Below are 16,235 nucleotides of genomic sequence, written 5' to 3' on the forward strand. Positions count from 1 at the left end.
CTCTGCATGACTCGACTCTTGTGGGGCTTGCACTGTGCAGACTGCCAGCTGGTCTGCCCTGAGGGAGTTAACAGTTTACTTTAACACACACACACACACACACACACGTACACTCAAAGAGACATACCACACATACAACCATGCGTACTGCACCCATGGGCACCAGCCAGATAGGCTTAAACTGTCACTCAATATAAAAAAAAGGCAGAACTTTTTTTTAAATTTGGAATTTTAATTATGTACATAAATAGCAACATGAGAACGAGGAGTTCTAAGGCTAGACATTGTCTCTAGGTGAAAAGATTTCCGATTAGTCCACTTGTAGCACGGCATCACCCAAGACAACAAAGAAGCCTAGTATAGTTTGTCCTGAAGAAGAAAGCCAATTTACTACATTCAGTACTGACTTCTCTGCCATTTTTCTGTAGAAATACTGGTTTACTGCATGGAGTTTCCAATGTTTACCTATAACTAAAAGAAAAAGAAAACCATAAGTAAACTGCCAAGGGGAAAAAAAAGAGACTCTAAAACTTTGTTTTTTGAAAATTCATCAGGGTTAAATTGAGAAACCATATTAAATATTTACATTACTATTATGACTGTAAGGATCATAATGCGCCAGAAAAAAAAACTGTAATTATTTCTACTTTACAGACACTTAAACCACAAAGCAGAACGCTTTTGTGTTTCATCCAAACTACATTCAGATTCTCAACTGGCTGTGTACCTGAGCATAATTAAACAGATGGATGAATAAATAAAAAATAAATGCTTAAATGGCACAGCACACACCACATCTCTCCCCTTCTGAAAAACCAAACAACTACATTTCTGTCCATCTGCTGAAGGAGAGTGTGATTATATCACTGTCGGTCTGACGTATACCTTTCCTCAGATCACCCCACTATTCTTCTCTGGAATGGAACACAAATCATCCAAAGACATACCAAAGACAAACTGATTCTTCTCCAGAGTGCTTTCTTTCCAATATGTAATGAATCTACTTAGCAATTAGAAGTTTATAAATATTTTAGAGATATATTTTTAGATACAAATATATCTTTTAATATAAAGTCCAAACTTCTTATGTTAAACATGTAAACCCCTAGCTTACCTTTTCCATTTCAGTTTATTAATCTGTTTTGGACTTCTCTAAGAATTGAATACATTTACTGCACTGTTAAAACTGGAAACTGGAAATGACCTATATTGACAAGGATTCAATAGGCCATGGTAGTACATACTAGGAAATTATTAAGCAGCTAAGAGAAGGAATGAGATCTCTAAGTACTAAGAGAAAAAGATGCACATAATATATTACGCGAAAAAAGGCAAGTTTTTTCATTCATTCAACACAGGTAAACATAGCACTGTCTATGAAGTATTCTTACTAACATTGAACCTCATCTGATGGAGCCTTCAGATCTAACTACCATTTTATTGGAAATGGAGAGAAGAGAGGAACCAAAAGATAAACAGAATGACACTAAATGGATGTACTCAGTCATAGCCAGAATGTGGGATCTTCTAAAGGATAAATAGGCCTGTTTTTTCAAAAATTGAATGGCAAGGGGAAAATGAAGGAGAAGGAACTATTACAGTTTAAAAGGGACTTCAGGGACCTATCAGTCAAATGTAATGGGCAGATCTTGTTTGGATCCTGATTCAAAGAAACCAAAGGCAAAAAGACAATCAGGGAAATCTACATACTACCTAAATATGAAATGATATTAAACAATTAGTGTTAATTTCTTTAGGTGTGATAATAAAATTGAGATATGTTCCCTCATGGACGTTTCAGTGTACTTGCAAAACCATTCAAGGAACATGAGCTCATTCTGTCAAAAAACCAAAAGAAGGTATGATGTGTACACATTTACACACAGAGAAAAAAGGCTGGAATGGTATGTCAAGCTAGTATCAGAAATTAACCATGGAAAAAGAAGAGAGGACCAGACAAACTAAAAATATTTATCTAAAAATATTTTTTAAAAGATTTTATTTATTATTTATTTGAGAGAGCGCACAAGCAGGGGGAGGGGCAGGGGAAGAGGGAGAAGCAGACTCCCCGCTGAGCAGGGAGCCCAACACGGGGCTTGATTGGATCCCAGGACCCTGAGATCATGACCTGAGCCAAAGTCACCTGCTTAACCAACTGAGCCACCCAGGCTCCCATAAAAAAAATTTCTTTACAACAAATATGTATCGCTTTTATAATTGAAAACTCCATCTCCAATAGAGAAGTAAAAAAGTAAAGAACAAGATCAAGGTTGTGTATACAGTAAACTGAACTCTGGCCCAGAATATTCTGGAAAGATGAAATAGATATTTACGTAGTTTCCCCGTATTCCAAGTCTCAATGTCCCTGCAGAGAAAACATAATATATTCAATGTCAAGTTTCTGGAGGACATATATGGTTTCCTGGCTGCTCACGTTCTAGTCTCTCTTTCAATACACATCTGGTACATGTCTGGCCCAGCTCTCCAGGAATGTTGATACTGGGGTGGGGCTTAGGCCTCTGTCTTTGAACAAGCTCCTGTGGTAATATGTTTGTATGATAAAATTTGAGAAGTATGACTTGGGGTTACCATATGAAGGGCTGAGATGTGAAAGAGGATCTGGGTTTGTTTTCTGTGACCCCTAAGGCAGGATCAGAACCATTGCATAGGAGTTACAAAAAGACATATTTTTGCTTAGTATAAGAAACAGCTTCCTAAAAATCAGTACTGTCCAAAGATGGCTGCCCTGTGGCGTGAAGTGCCTATCAGTGAAGATGATAAGTGAGAACACACAGGGCTACAGGGTATTTATGCTTGAGGCTGGCTGGGGGGCCAGAGGACCCCTCTCAAATTCTAAGACTGTAAGACTCTCTGCATCTCTAAAAATATGGACACAGCTTGAGAAAGAAAAGCCTCACACTGAGGGTTTTCATGGACCGTAAATAGCAGTCATGATTTACAATTAATGTAGCAGTGATCTTTTTAAAAAAAGACTAAAAAATTCATATTCACTGCAGAATACCTTAAAATATAGAAAGTTATATAGAAGAAAAACTATAAAGAACATCCATAATTCTACTATCCCAAGATATATACTTACATTTTTTGTTGTATTTCCTGGTCTTTATCCTCTCTAAAAATGTACCATACTACCTTTTTTTTTCATTTCACAAGTTTCCATGCAATTAAATATTACTGAAACATAATAATACTCCTCTTCATGGATATACCAGAATTAAATAATATTTAGCTAAATATTTAATTGTTTTCAAACTCAATATAATCTTATCAGGAAATCACAAGTGCTATCATATAATTTTTAATATACACACAAACTAACATTAATATAACTAGTGTTTTGTACTTAGCTGGTACTCATGAGTAAATACTGAACAAATGACTGAAGAGAGTGAATTGAGTACAAGAACAGAAGAAATCACACTGATTTTCTGACTTCATCTGGTATCCTAAATTTCTCTAGCCTCCGGTTACTCAATCTTTAAAGAAAGAATAATTACACCTATGAATTCCCTATGGTACTTAAAATAATATTTCTATATAATCTTGAGCTTCTCTACAACATTGCTCATTCAACAAATGTTTATTTAATGACTCAGATAAATACAAGGGTGCCTACTATAGTAAAGTGTTATTTGAAAAAAACACAAACCTAAGAAACAATGGCACTTTTCAATTGTTTGAAATAGTTTTGTATACAAATCCCAACTGCCACATTCTAGCTTGTCTTAAAAACCCAGGTACTTCTCAGGAATGAACACAATTAAACAAGCAAAGGCACTTAAGTCCACAAATTAATTAAAGATGGAATGAAACATCATACTGGCCCTTATGTATCTAAATGAAGCTGAAACTGCTATAATTAATTAAGTTGAATTAAGAACGAGTCATTTCAGCTGGTGCTAACAAGGCTAAAAATGACTACAGAATTATCTTGTTCTTTACCTGATTAAAATGGGCAGAGCATGGAGCATTCTATTTATTTCCAGGTGAATTCTTCACATTTCCTGGCTTATAAAACAAAAATTAAGAATATTAATACAGTTTAAAAAGAAATAGTCAAACTTCTAAAGAAAGCCTGGAGTGTCTCAAGATGCCCATCTTCAGTATTTGGCTAAATACAACATTAAATATTCTTATAATGCAACCTGACCCATTTCTCAGTTAACTGAAGGAATTACAAGGGCTCCCTGAGGGCCCTGCTATAGACAGTGACTTAGGCACAGAGGAGACCAGGAACTAAAGCTCCATTAATCCTCACCACAGAGATTCAGCCAAACAGCTGATTCCATAAAAAATCCAAGAGTGAAAAGACTTCTACACTACTTCATGCTGCTGCCATTGCTAAAAAATTTAAAAAAATAAAAATAAAGAATAAAGCTGTTCTTCTCTGTGTATCATCCACCAGAGGGGCCAAATCACAAAACATATTTACTGTGAAAGAGGTTATAATTGGACCACACCCATTCTGCCTGGCCACCATCTGGGAACGTATAATTAGGTCATGTCATCTACCAGAAGTGATGCAGGAAAGTTTCTAGTAGGAAAAGTTCATGCGCTAAACGTTTAAGGCTTTATTTTCCTTCCTATATGTTTTCAATACTGTAATTCTGAAAACATGTTAATAAGAATTGATGTCCATCAAGGAGGTGAACTCTCATGAGATGGCAACCTGCAAACAGTAGGCTGTAGGTGAGCGAACAATGGGGCTGGGATTCCGTGGTCTAGACTTGGTGCAGGTTCTCCTGGTGGCCTTCTCGCAGAGTTATCCATGCATGAGGGAGGGGGGAAAGTGAGAAAGCAGGAACACATAACTAACTCTGTACTTTCAGAGCAGTTTCTAGGCAACGCCAAGCTTACCGGAGTGGTTGAAAACTGGTCTTTAAGCATGGTCATCATACATCCCGGTGTGCCCAACTTATACTGCTTTATACCCACTGTCCCAGCATAATTAACAGCACCCCCTTTCACTCTCAAGTGTATCCTGACTTGGATGATAAATTATATGGTTACCCTATCTCCAGACCACATCCACTTGATGATGAAGTTCTGGAGAACAAGGCCCTATGTATTGCTTGGTGGATCATTATACAACACCCATAACTACTTGTTGCTCCGAACCGAGCTCTACAGGACTCAGTACCGTGTGCCTTACTGTATTCCTTGAGAGTCACAATCACACACACCCACACACACACACACAGAAGCCTTCTTGCTGTTGCTTTTCCAACCTGCCAAGCTCTTTCCTAGGATGAGAACTTTGCAAAATGTATCCCTTGACCTAGACTGGTCAATCCCACTTTCTGCCTGTTTAAATGCTATTCGTCCTCTAGATCAAGGCTTTCCCATCCATCATGTGTCCTTCAATTTAGATGAAAACCTTTTATTCACATTCACAGCATCCATGTGCTTCCTGAATTGTATAATTCTTCCATTCATTTACTAATATATAAGATGAATCATTTACTAATATGTAAGCTTCATGAGGGCACAATATCCCTAGGACCTCCTAGCACACGGTACTTAAACATTTGTTGAATAAACAAATGAAATACAATAGAACCTAGAGATCTGATGAGGGTAAAAAAAATGTTTGGGTATGTAATTAATGAAGAACAAAAAGAGATTTTAAAAAAAAGAGGCTTAATTTATGAAGGTAAGTGAGATAACCATGTCCAGCAATTGCATCTGTCATAAAAACCATATAATTCTCTACCTAGTTAAATATATTTTAGGTGTGAATTACCTTAATGTTATGCTTGCCAAGTACTTTTAGTGATATTCTTATATATTCTACTATCTATACTTGCCAGCATCTCAACCTCAAAAATATAAGATGTTAAATTATTTTTTTAATACGTATTTTATTTATTTGACAGAGAGAGAAAGCCCAAGCAGGGGGAGCAGCAGCCCTAGGGACAGGGAAAAGCAGGCTCCCTGCTGAGCAGAGAGCCTGATATGGGGCTCGATTCCAGGACCCTGGGATTATGACCTGAGCCAAAGGCAGATGTTTAACCGGCTGAGCCACCCAGGTCCCTAAGATGCTAAGTTCTTAAGCTTTTTTATCTTTTGGATATTCAGAAAATGAACACATAAAATATTCTTCTGGTTGAGGAAAACAACTCTGTTGCTAGGAAATTTTTCTTGTTTGGTTACATACACTTATAGTATAACAAAACATGACAGTCAAATATCTCACTAAAGAAATATTGAGCCCAACCACCCTATTACAAATCAGATCTGTCTTGGCAGAAACTGCCATGATCTCAGAAAAAAAACAACATTCTCCAACTTCAAAAGACAGATTGTGATTTAGTACAAGCCAGAAATTAACTTTTTTTTTGCATTTTTCAGTTTCATTTGAAATATTTTATAACTGAATTCTCCTTATAACTTAATTTTGATACCTATCAGGTTTCATTTTTTTAAGATTTATTTATTTAGGGGCACCTGGGTGGGTTGCCCACTCTCAGATTTATTCATTTTAGAGACAGAGGGTGTGTGGGCAGGGGGAGGGGCAGAGAGAGAAAGAGAGGGGAAGAGAATTTCAAGCAGAATCCCCACTGAGCGTGAAGCCCGACACAGGGCTCGATCCCAGGACCCTGAGACCATGACCTGAACCAAAATCAAGAGTCGGAAGCTCAACCGACTGAGCCACCCAGCTGCCCAGGTTTCTCTGTTTTTTTAAAAAATAATTAATATGTTTTATTTAATCCAACATATCTAAAATATTATTTCAACATATGATCACAGTATAAAAATAATGATAGTTTACATTCTTTTTATTTGTACCATGTCTTCTAAGTTTGCTGTGAATTTATACTTATAGCACACACCTCAATTCAGACTAGCTATATTTCAAGTACTTAATAGCTAGTGGCTGCCATATTGGACTATATAGGGCTAGAGGAATAAGCTAAATAGCACTGTGATGGTTAGTTTTATGTGCCAACTTGGCTACGCTATAGAAGAAAATTTATTTTCTTACCACAGCCATGAACATGAATGATCACTTCTATTAGCAACATCAAAACATTTGTTTTAGTCCAAACATTTACTTCTAATTAGTATGCACTGCTCAGTGAAGAAGCATTTCCAGACAAACCCCTGAGGTATACTAGCCCACTGAAATATCTGAGCCCCTCACCAGTTGATTATTTTGATCACTTACTTAACTTTTCCAAATGCAGTTCCTTCATTTGTAAAATGGGGAATAACACTAGAACCTGCCACAGACTCTTCGTGAACAAAGAGTTTAGCACCCAGGGCCAAGCTCACAGTAAGTACTCAATAAACATTATTTATCCTATGTAAAAGATCACTGTACCTTTTTGATGAGGAGATAAAAGGTAAGGATAAATGACCTGTTAAAGACCCCAGTGACATCCCAGTTCACTGGATATGGTAAGCAGAATCAGGCCTCCCCCAAAAATGTCTGCATCCTAATCCTGGAAACTGTGGCTGTGTTACTTTACATGGCAAAGGTGAATTTACGTGGCATGGGGATTCAGGCTGCGAATCAGCTGACTTTCCAACAGGGAGATTATTTTGCATTATTACATGGGTTCCAATAGTCAAAGAGGGGGCAAAAGACAGGGTCAGAGAAATGGGACATGAAAAGGACTCAACTTGGCACTGGCTGGCTTTGAAGATGGAGGAAGAGGGCTGTGAGCCAAGGAAAGCTGCAGCCTCTAGAAGCTGGGAACAGCCCTCAGCTGGCAGCCAGCAAAACAGACCTTGACCCTGCAACCATAAGGAACTGAAATGAATTCTGTCAACAACCTGAATGAGGGGGGAAATGGATTCTCCCCTGGAGCCAACAGAAAGGAATGCAGCCCTGCTGACACCTTGATTTAGCACCAAGGCTCCTGATCTACGGGGTCTAAGATAATATAAATTTGTATCACTTTCAGCCAGTAAATTTGTGGTCATTTCTTATGGCGGGGTAGGAAACTAAAACACTGGTGGGAGGACTCTCGCCTAATGGATATAAGCCCTCTGGTTCCATTTCCCATCGGGAGATGTTATCTTCTCAAGCAGAAGCAAAAATATGCAGGGTCACATGACAGCTGTCATGGCTATCATGTGCTAGAGTCTGGCCATTTTATAAGTTTCTTACATGGATAAACTCATTTCATTTCAAAGCAGCCCCAGGAGGTCCTACTCCCATTTCCCAGAGTGCCTGAGCAATTTCCCCAGGTTTCAAGAGAGGTGGAGGCGGGGCGGGGCCTGGAGCACCTAGTCCAGAGTCCACTCTCTTGGCCACCAGGCTATGCTGTATTCTACTTGGTCCACCTTTTCTGATAAAAAAGCTTTATGCCTTTCAAAAAAGGAGATGCTCCCCCTGCCCAGGATTTTTAACTTTTTATTTTGTTAAGTACTGGTGTAAAAAAAAAAAAAAAGAAAAATCATTGCCTAGTACCTTTAAACAGCCGACACTAGAAAAGGCACCAATTCATAACAAATTTAGCTTTATGGAAAACCCACCACACCATTCTTATTTTTATTTTATTGTTTTAAGAATACTTAACATGAGATTGACTCTGACAAATTTTTAAATGTATGATACAGTACTGTTGACTTATAGGCACAGTGCTGTACAGCTGATCTTTAGAACACATTCATCTTGCATGACTGAGACTTTACCCCCCTTGAACAGTAACTCCCCAATCCCCTTCCCCACACCCAGCCCCTGGCAACCACCATTCTACTCTCTGGTCCTATGAGTCTGACTATTTCAGATACTTTATATAAGCTGAATCATGCAGTATTTCTCCATCTGTGATAGAAATATCAGAGAGGATAATTGTGAAACCCCGTAACTTACTGAGAGCTAAACTTGAGTGTGTTTAGCAAGCTGAGGAATTTGGAATGGAGGAAGAGAAAGCAGGGTATATTTACTCAGGGTGGTGGCTGCGGCTTCCCTTTCATTTTCCTGCTGAGCCAGCAGGGGCCTGAACACAACTATTAAAAGCCCAGCTTCATAAGTTCTGCTCGGTTTTCACGTTAGTAACAGGTTTGTATTTCTTCATGGATTTTCCTGCCCTTTAAAGAATTATTAAGATTTTACTTTTTAGTTATTGTTGGCCTTTAACAGTCATTCTACAATTCCTTCATAGTAACTTGTTACATTTTCTTAAAACCTAGTGAAAACTAAACATGCGATTTACTGAGACACACTGCTGTGTTTGGCTAATTATAGGACAGCTCCAAAAGAGCCATCTGTGACCCTGGGGCCCCACGCCCACAACTGGCATCTATCTTGGATATTCAGACTTGCGAAAGGGTTTCAGATCAGCAATGGACAATCAGTAAATAGTTTCAGGCTTTTATTAAGCTCCTGGACTCAGAGTGAACACCATAATGGAAAAAAAAATCAATAAAACCAACTACAATAAGAACTTCTGATCGTCAAAAGACACCCAAACTGAAAAGCCTCAAACTGGAAGAACACATCTGCCAACACGTGACCAACAATATTAGCAACTAGGAAAAAAAATAAAGAACCCTCATAAATCATTAAGACAGGAACATATTACTCATAAAAAAAAAAGGGCCAAAAGATATGAGTAGGCGTTTCAAGAAGAAACCAATAAAACATGTGAAAATGCTCAACCTCATTAGTGATCAAGGAAATGTACGTTAAAACTACTATGAGAAATTCTGAGACCATTGTGACATGCCAGATAGTGAGGAAACTATCAGACTACTTGGGTCATGTCTAAAGGACTCTAAGCCAACTTCTACTAGCCAAAGTGGGCCAATTTCAATTTTAGTAAGGAATAAGAATCATAAAACATTCAAATCCAGATATGTATAAATCAACAAATTCATAATTATTTTTAAAAAACAAACTGGTGACCTTCTGAGGATGAGAGGGCATCGATCCCTTATTTTGAAAACTGGATACATAAGAGAAAAAATAAAGCATTTACCCTTTCTTCCAACTGGGTAACTAAACAGTAGATGAGGGGAAGTGGTTCCTTATTAAAGTATTCCACCTAATATGTGAAAAATGACATGACAGATGTAGACTATACCCATTTTCTAACCCCCAGGGAATCAATGGGTCTAGGCACTGGTCATCAATACCCGCTAACACCAAAACAGCAAAGTAAAAACCAGATTTAGGTGCCTGCATAGACCTACAGCCTTGCCAACAGGATCAAACACAAACCTCATCAAGCAATCATCTGAATCCAGCTGCCAATCTGCAGGAAACGCAGAGAAGAGAGGAACATGGTCAACTGCATCTTAAGTGTGCCATCCGCAAAGCCCAAACCCATGGAAACTCTCTAGGTCCAATATGCCAGGTTCTTTCAACAGATACATTATAAGGAAAATAAAAAGATGGAAGGGGAACCTGCGATTAAAAGTGACTTTAAAAACAGGGAAAAAGGCTTAAAAGGCAAATAAAGTCAGAAATAATAAGAGGCAAAACTAAAGTGACAGGGATAAATACCTAGGTGATAAAACCATAAAGAAAAGAAAGTTATTACTATAAAAGTCAGGGTAGTAGGTAATTTTGGATGGAGGGAGAGATCTGTAATTGGAGTGGGCTACATGGAGGGGGTTCTGGGAAGGCTGGCAAAGTTCTGTTTTTTGTCCTTAGAGGATGGTCACAAGGGAGTTTGCCTTATACTAATATATTCACCCTTAATTCACTAAGCTAAAAAAAATAAATTAAAAAGTTGAAGGAATGCACATTATTGCGGCAGCTGCGGAAACCAGAACATGGACTGCAGATGAGGTAATGTTTATGCAAACAAGGAAATGTTACCTTTCCCCAGTGTGATAATGGTATTGTGATTATATTAGTGAATGTCCGCGTTCTTTGGAAATACATGATGAATTAGTATGGGTGGAAAGTGCAATGATACCTACAACTAACTCTCACATAGTTCAGAAAAAATACATGTGTGTGTGAGTGCCCACACATGTGTAAAATAAGAGACAAAGCAAATGTGGCAAAATATTAACTGGTGAATTGAAGTGAAGGCAACAGTCATTATACACTATTTCTGCAACTGTTCTGTAGTTCTGAAATTATTTCAAAATAAAAATTGGAGAATAAAGGAAAACCACAGACACACACACACCCACACACGCACATACACACAAACTCACACCCTATAGTGAAAAATTATTTTAAAGCTACCAGAATGGCAAAACTGGAAACAACCACTTTGAAAAACTACTTGGCATCATCTAGTAAAACTGATGTGTAGACCCCACGAACCAGGAATCCCGGCCTAGGAAAACTCCTAATAAATCTGACACATGTACAAAAATGCTCACAGCTGTATGTGCAACAATATACTGAAAATCACCCTACTAGTCATCAACGTGGTTATTTTCCCACAAAGGAATACTCTACAGCAGTGAAAATGAATAAACTATAGCCATGCACAGCCCATAAACATGTTAAGGGAAATAGTACACATAGTAAGATTCCATCTAGATAAACTCTTTATATGTATATTTGATATATTTATTTATATTTTAAAGACAAAAAAAAAGGCAAACTCAACTACAATGTTTTAGAAGAACAAGGAAATGAAAAACCAAATTCAGGATAGTAGTTCCCTCTGGGGAGACAGGGGCAGGAGGGGGAGGGCATGGAGAACTTGGAAGGCATTGGTAATTTCCTATCTTTTAAAGGTGGATGGATGATTGGTATATATGAGGTCACTACACTACTGGATTTTAAACTCTTGTCTGTTTCTGTGTGTGTGTGTCTGTAAACAGAAGTTTTTTTTTAAGATTTTTTTTTTAAGTAATCTCCATAGACACCCTATGTGGGGCTTGAACTCACGAGCCTGAGATAAAGAGTTGCATGCTCCACTGACTGAGCCAGCCAGGTGCCCTTGTAAACAGAGATTAAAATCCAACAGATATATCTTCTATCTGAAAACAAAAACAAAAACAAACCCTAGACCACACTAGGCTGACAATATTTTTGGACACACCCATCATTGCTTCACAGTTCTGACAAAGACTTCATTTTAGCTGAAGCAGATAAATTTCTCTGACCTGACCAAAGGCAATGACAGAACTGAAACCCACCTTCATCTGAACTTTATTGGTTGAAGACTCAGTGCAAACATTTAATATCAATTCCTAAAAGGGAAAAGGAATGTGGCAGAGCAGAAAAACACCACAGACTTATTTAGGGTCTTTGAGAGTAATACAACTCCATGGCAAATAATATAATTGAGAACTGAGCCATCATTCATACCACTGAAAATTTCAGAGCCCTGTTTTAAACATGATGCCACAAATTCCTTTTAACTGTTCAGAACCACAAACATGTACCTTTGTTAGATCACTACAGTGATAACTACGGACAACCATGAATTAGACTGCATCTAATTGAGACTGCTAATTTCAAACCTGACTTGAAAATCAATTTCCAAATAAGCTAAGAAACGAACAAAAATCTCAATCATGAAGTGTCCCCCAGGTCCCTTCAAAGAGACAGCTCCTGGGCCCCAAAGGATTCCTGTTTCAGGGTAACTTAAATCTTTGCTCTCATTCATAAAACTAAACAAAACAAAAACCCACTGAAACCCACAAGAAGAGAGAAGAGCAATCAATAAAAAACAATGGCTTTCACCATCAAATAATTCCTGAAATCTAAGTACATCAAAATTTGATTAGAGCCTTCTGTTGTTCTTCATTTAAAACTTGTGCTAAATGTTTAAAACTTTATTACCTTCTAGTGAGAACACACAACCGTCAGGAAGAGATTGTGCTTTCACGGTAAATAAATGAAAGAACATTACATTTTCAATAACTCTGAAGAGGACGAGGGCACAGAAGACTAGAGAAAAAAATACAGGCCAACCGTGGCCTCTCTCTCTCCCCAAAGACTTGCATATAAATGTGAGCAGCTTTAATATCTAACGTTTTCAAATTACCATAAAATGCCGGCCTGTTTAACCTGCATTCCAACCACAGTCCCGCTGCTTCTGCCCTGGGCTGAATTCTCAGAGCAGAGAAAGCTATTTCCAAGCCAGAGGCTCTGGGGGGATCCCCTCCTTGGCTTTCATGCGCAGTGCGTCTGAGCTGCCCACGGACACCACCATGAGCACTCAGAGGCTCCCAGGAGACACCTGCCCAACTGGCTTCGGGGCACGTATGTCTTTGCCACCACCACCGTGAACACTGGGAACTGAGCATGAGTTTCATTTTCCACGTTTCTTTCTAGGGCTCTGTAGAGCTTTCCTGACATTCTATTTCCTTTCCCATATAAAACTCGGTGTGGACTTAAGGAATTCTTTAAACAGGAAAGCAAACTTCCAAAGAAAATGTCAGAGGAATGGAAACAAAACTAAGGGTGTTTATTCTTTAAAGGGGACTGCCAAAGGGCACTTGATACTAACGCAGAACTTCCTACTCAACGTTTGCTTAAACAGGCTCCAGAGAGACTAATTCCTTTAGCTACCACTAACACAAAAATGAGTCTTAAGATTTCACTGGAAGACTGTTTATGCAAACCATGAGGAGGGCTTATAATGGATTCTACAATGTTACATCCACATTCTGGATTTCAATTTTGACACGGTTCTTTGTATTTGTCAAGAGTATTTCGATTTGAGATGATAGAAGTCAAAATGAACTTCCTTCAATCTATAAAGTAGAAGGTATGTTAATGTAAGAACCCTAACTGTTCCTTATCTATCAAGCAGTGCCTCCGAGTGCTCAAAGGAGACATGATGCCTTGTTCTATACTCATTCTTCCTTATCAGAGGAAAGAATGTTCCAGCGAACAGGCGCAACATTCAATCAGCTATGGGGCTGCAAAAAGAGACAAAAGATGACACCTTCTTACAACTACACAACCTCCTCCCTCTGCTGCTCAACACACCATGGCTTATGCCCTTAAATGGGCCAAGAAGGCTAGGGGATGAAGAGATAACGCCCCAGTAAAGGAAAGGAGGGAGCCAATAATAAGTGAAACAGCAAGAGGAGGAGCCTTGGTTAGTTTTTTTGCCTGGGAACACAGTATGTTCCCTATGAATCCAGTTTTGATAACACTTTCAAAAAATATGCTACACTTTGAGCACATTATAAATATAACAGAGGAAATTATGATCTAAGACTGCAGTGGAATGCATTTTATGGTCACCACGTATTCAGCCCTGCTGATAATAACCAAATGCACAGAGGTTCTATTGCTCCTCCGATAAAGGCCACCAACAGAGAATCTGAGCTAGAGGCATAATGAAAACAAACAGAAAAAGCAGGATCAGGCAACAGTGTTATCAAGAATATCTTACAACAACTCTAGAGAAACCATATATTTAAACCAAAAGGAAGATAACGAAAAAGATCTTTCTCACCTTTTGAAAGTTCTCCTTCCACAAATCTTCCACGACTATGTATCCTCGTAAACCCCAGTCATATAATTTCTCCCCACTGACCTTGAAACAAAATATAAAAGATCCATTGCTATTCCATACATGACTGGTAAGAATGAGAATATTCCACTTTCCTTTTTTCCTGTTTCCAAAAGAACTGCATTGAAGCATACCATGACCCCAGAAGCCTTGGGGCATACACATTAAAGCTGCGTAACGTAAGCAAAACGTAAGCAAATAAAAAGAGAGCGAGAATCATAGCATAAGAAGAAAACACAGTTTGGTCATGCAGTTACTGTTTAAAAGAATTTGCCATAAATTACAAGTGAATAAGGAAAAAAAATGAAGGTCAACTGCTGATATGAAAATGAGACACAGAAAGAAAGTTTCTGCCTATCACATCTAACACATCATAGCCAACCAAGGCACATGCCCAGATGAAAATCACTCACTCATTTTAGGGGCCTAAGTAAAAAAAAAAATAGGTGAACCTAATAAAGATGGTCTTAGTTTTCCCAGGTCCTCCCAAAACATAAAGTCTTTATGCTTCTATAGGGATTCTGCCTCTTGATCTAAGATCCTTTCTTTTTTTTTCTTTTTTTTTTTTTTAAAGATTTTATTTATTTATTCGACAGAGATAGAGACAGCCAGCGAGAGAGGGAACACAAGCAGGGGGAGTGGGAGAGGAAGAAGCAGGCTCCCATCGGAGGAGCCTGATGTGGGGCTCGATCCTGCAACGCCGGGATCACGCCCTGAGCCGAAGGCAGACGCCCAACCGCTGTGCCACCCAGGCGCCCCGATCTAAGATGCTTTCTACAACATCCTAAGACATCGGCCCCAGGGTCAGAGAATACTTTAGGGCCAAGATGCTTACTCCTTCATACGATACTGTAATAGCATTGCACTGTGACAGATGGTAGCTACACCTGTGGTGAGTGAGCACAGCATAATGTATAAACTTGTCAAATCACTATGTTGTACACCTGAAACTAATGTAATATTGTGCAGCAACTATACTCGAATGAAAAAAATTTTTTTTTAAATTTTAAATGCCTTGGTCCACCTTTCACTAGCTGTCTTTACCTGTTGGAATTTTTAAAGTATTGAGTTTTCTTAAAAAAAAATGCTTCCAGTAATTTGCATTCATTGGTCCTACATATGACAAACTCTGTTGATTACTCTCCCACATGGAATTTCCATTGCAAGTTTCTGAAAGCAGTTATTATTTTCTTTCTAATTTTTGTAATAATTTATCTACGTATAGCATTGTAGTTTTCAAAGCACTTTCACATGAATTATCTCTATCCTAAGTAACAACCCTGTGCAATAAGTAGGCAAAGAGTATAAGGAAATACTCAGCGACCAAGTGACTAGTCCAACTAAGGTCACAGTGCTAGTAAATCCAGTGGTCACAGCAACATGCTGGTTTCTTACAAGTTATTTTCTTCCAGGTGCTCTAACTGTTCTTAAAATATATGATTCTCAGACCTACTGGTAGACATATTGAGCATTTACCAAGTATATGACATTATTCTTGGTGCTTTATATTTCTGAAAGGAAAATAACATTTGCCATCACTTTAAGCATATTCTTACAGTACTTGTCTCCAAACACTACTGAACAAAAGACAACATGAGCAATTAAGTGGCTGGCCCAAGGTCAGGGTATTCATAAAAAAAATTAAAACTGTTGAAATAGGAACTAAACGACACTAAACAGTAACAGAAAATCCCTTTCAATCACTGATGTCTCTTTTGTTTTACTGTAGCAAAATATACAATTTACCATTTCATCCATTTTTAGGTGTACAATTCAGCGGCATTAAGTACATGCACAGTGTTATGAAACCATCAC

At 38.3% G+C, this 16,235-nt stretch overlaps 1 protein-coding gene across 9 annotated transcripts in view; it reads right to left on the reverse strand.

The window, feature by feature from the left end:
* Positions 1 to 222: 222 nt before the first annotated feature.
* Positions 223 to 16,235, reverse strand: part of APOO (apolipoprotein O) — a 59,924-nt gene continuing 43,911 nt past the window's right edge. For 3 of the 9 annotated variants that reach the window (XM_011235122.3, XM_034649407.1, XM_034649405.1), the window contains 3 exons: positions 14,364 to 14,444; positions 3,964 to 4,029; positions 223 to 471 (listed from right to left, as the gene is read on the reverse strand). In XM_011235122.3, coding sequence (XP_011233424.1) covers positions 3,994 to 4,029; positions 14,364 to 14,444 — 117 coding nt within the window. In that variant the 3' untranslated portion in view covers positions 223 to 471; positions 3,964 to 3,993. Of the gene's footprint in view, positions 472 to 2,067; positions 2,366 to 3,963; positions 4,030 to 14,363; positions 14,445 to 16,235 lie in introns of those variants that run through there. The other 6 variants (XR_004622385.1, XR_002144290.2, XM_034649404.1 and 3 more) reach the window with 6 other exon arrangements.

The sequence above is a fragment of the Ailuropoda melanoleuca genome, chromosome X (genome assembly GCF_002007445.2).
Source record: "Ailuropoda melanoleuca isolate Jingjing chromosome X, ASM200744v2, whole genome shotgun sequence".
Lineage (NCBI taxonomy): Eukaryota > Metazoa > Chordata > Mammalia > Carnivora > Ursidae > Ailuropoda > Ailuropoda melanoleuca.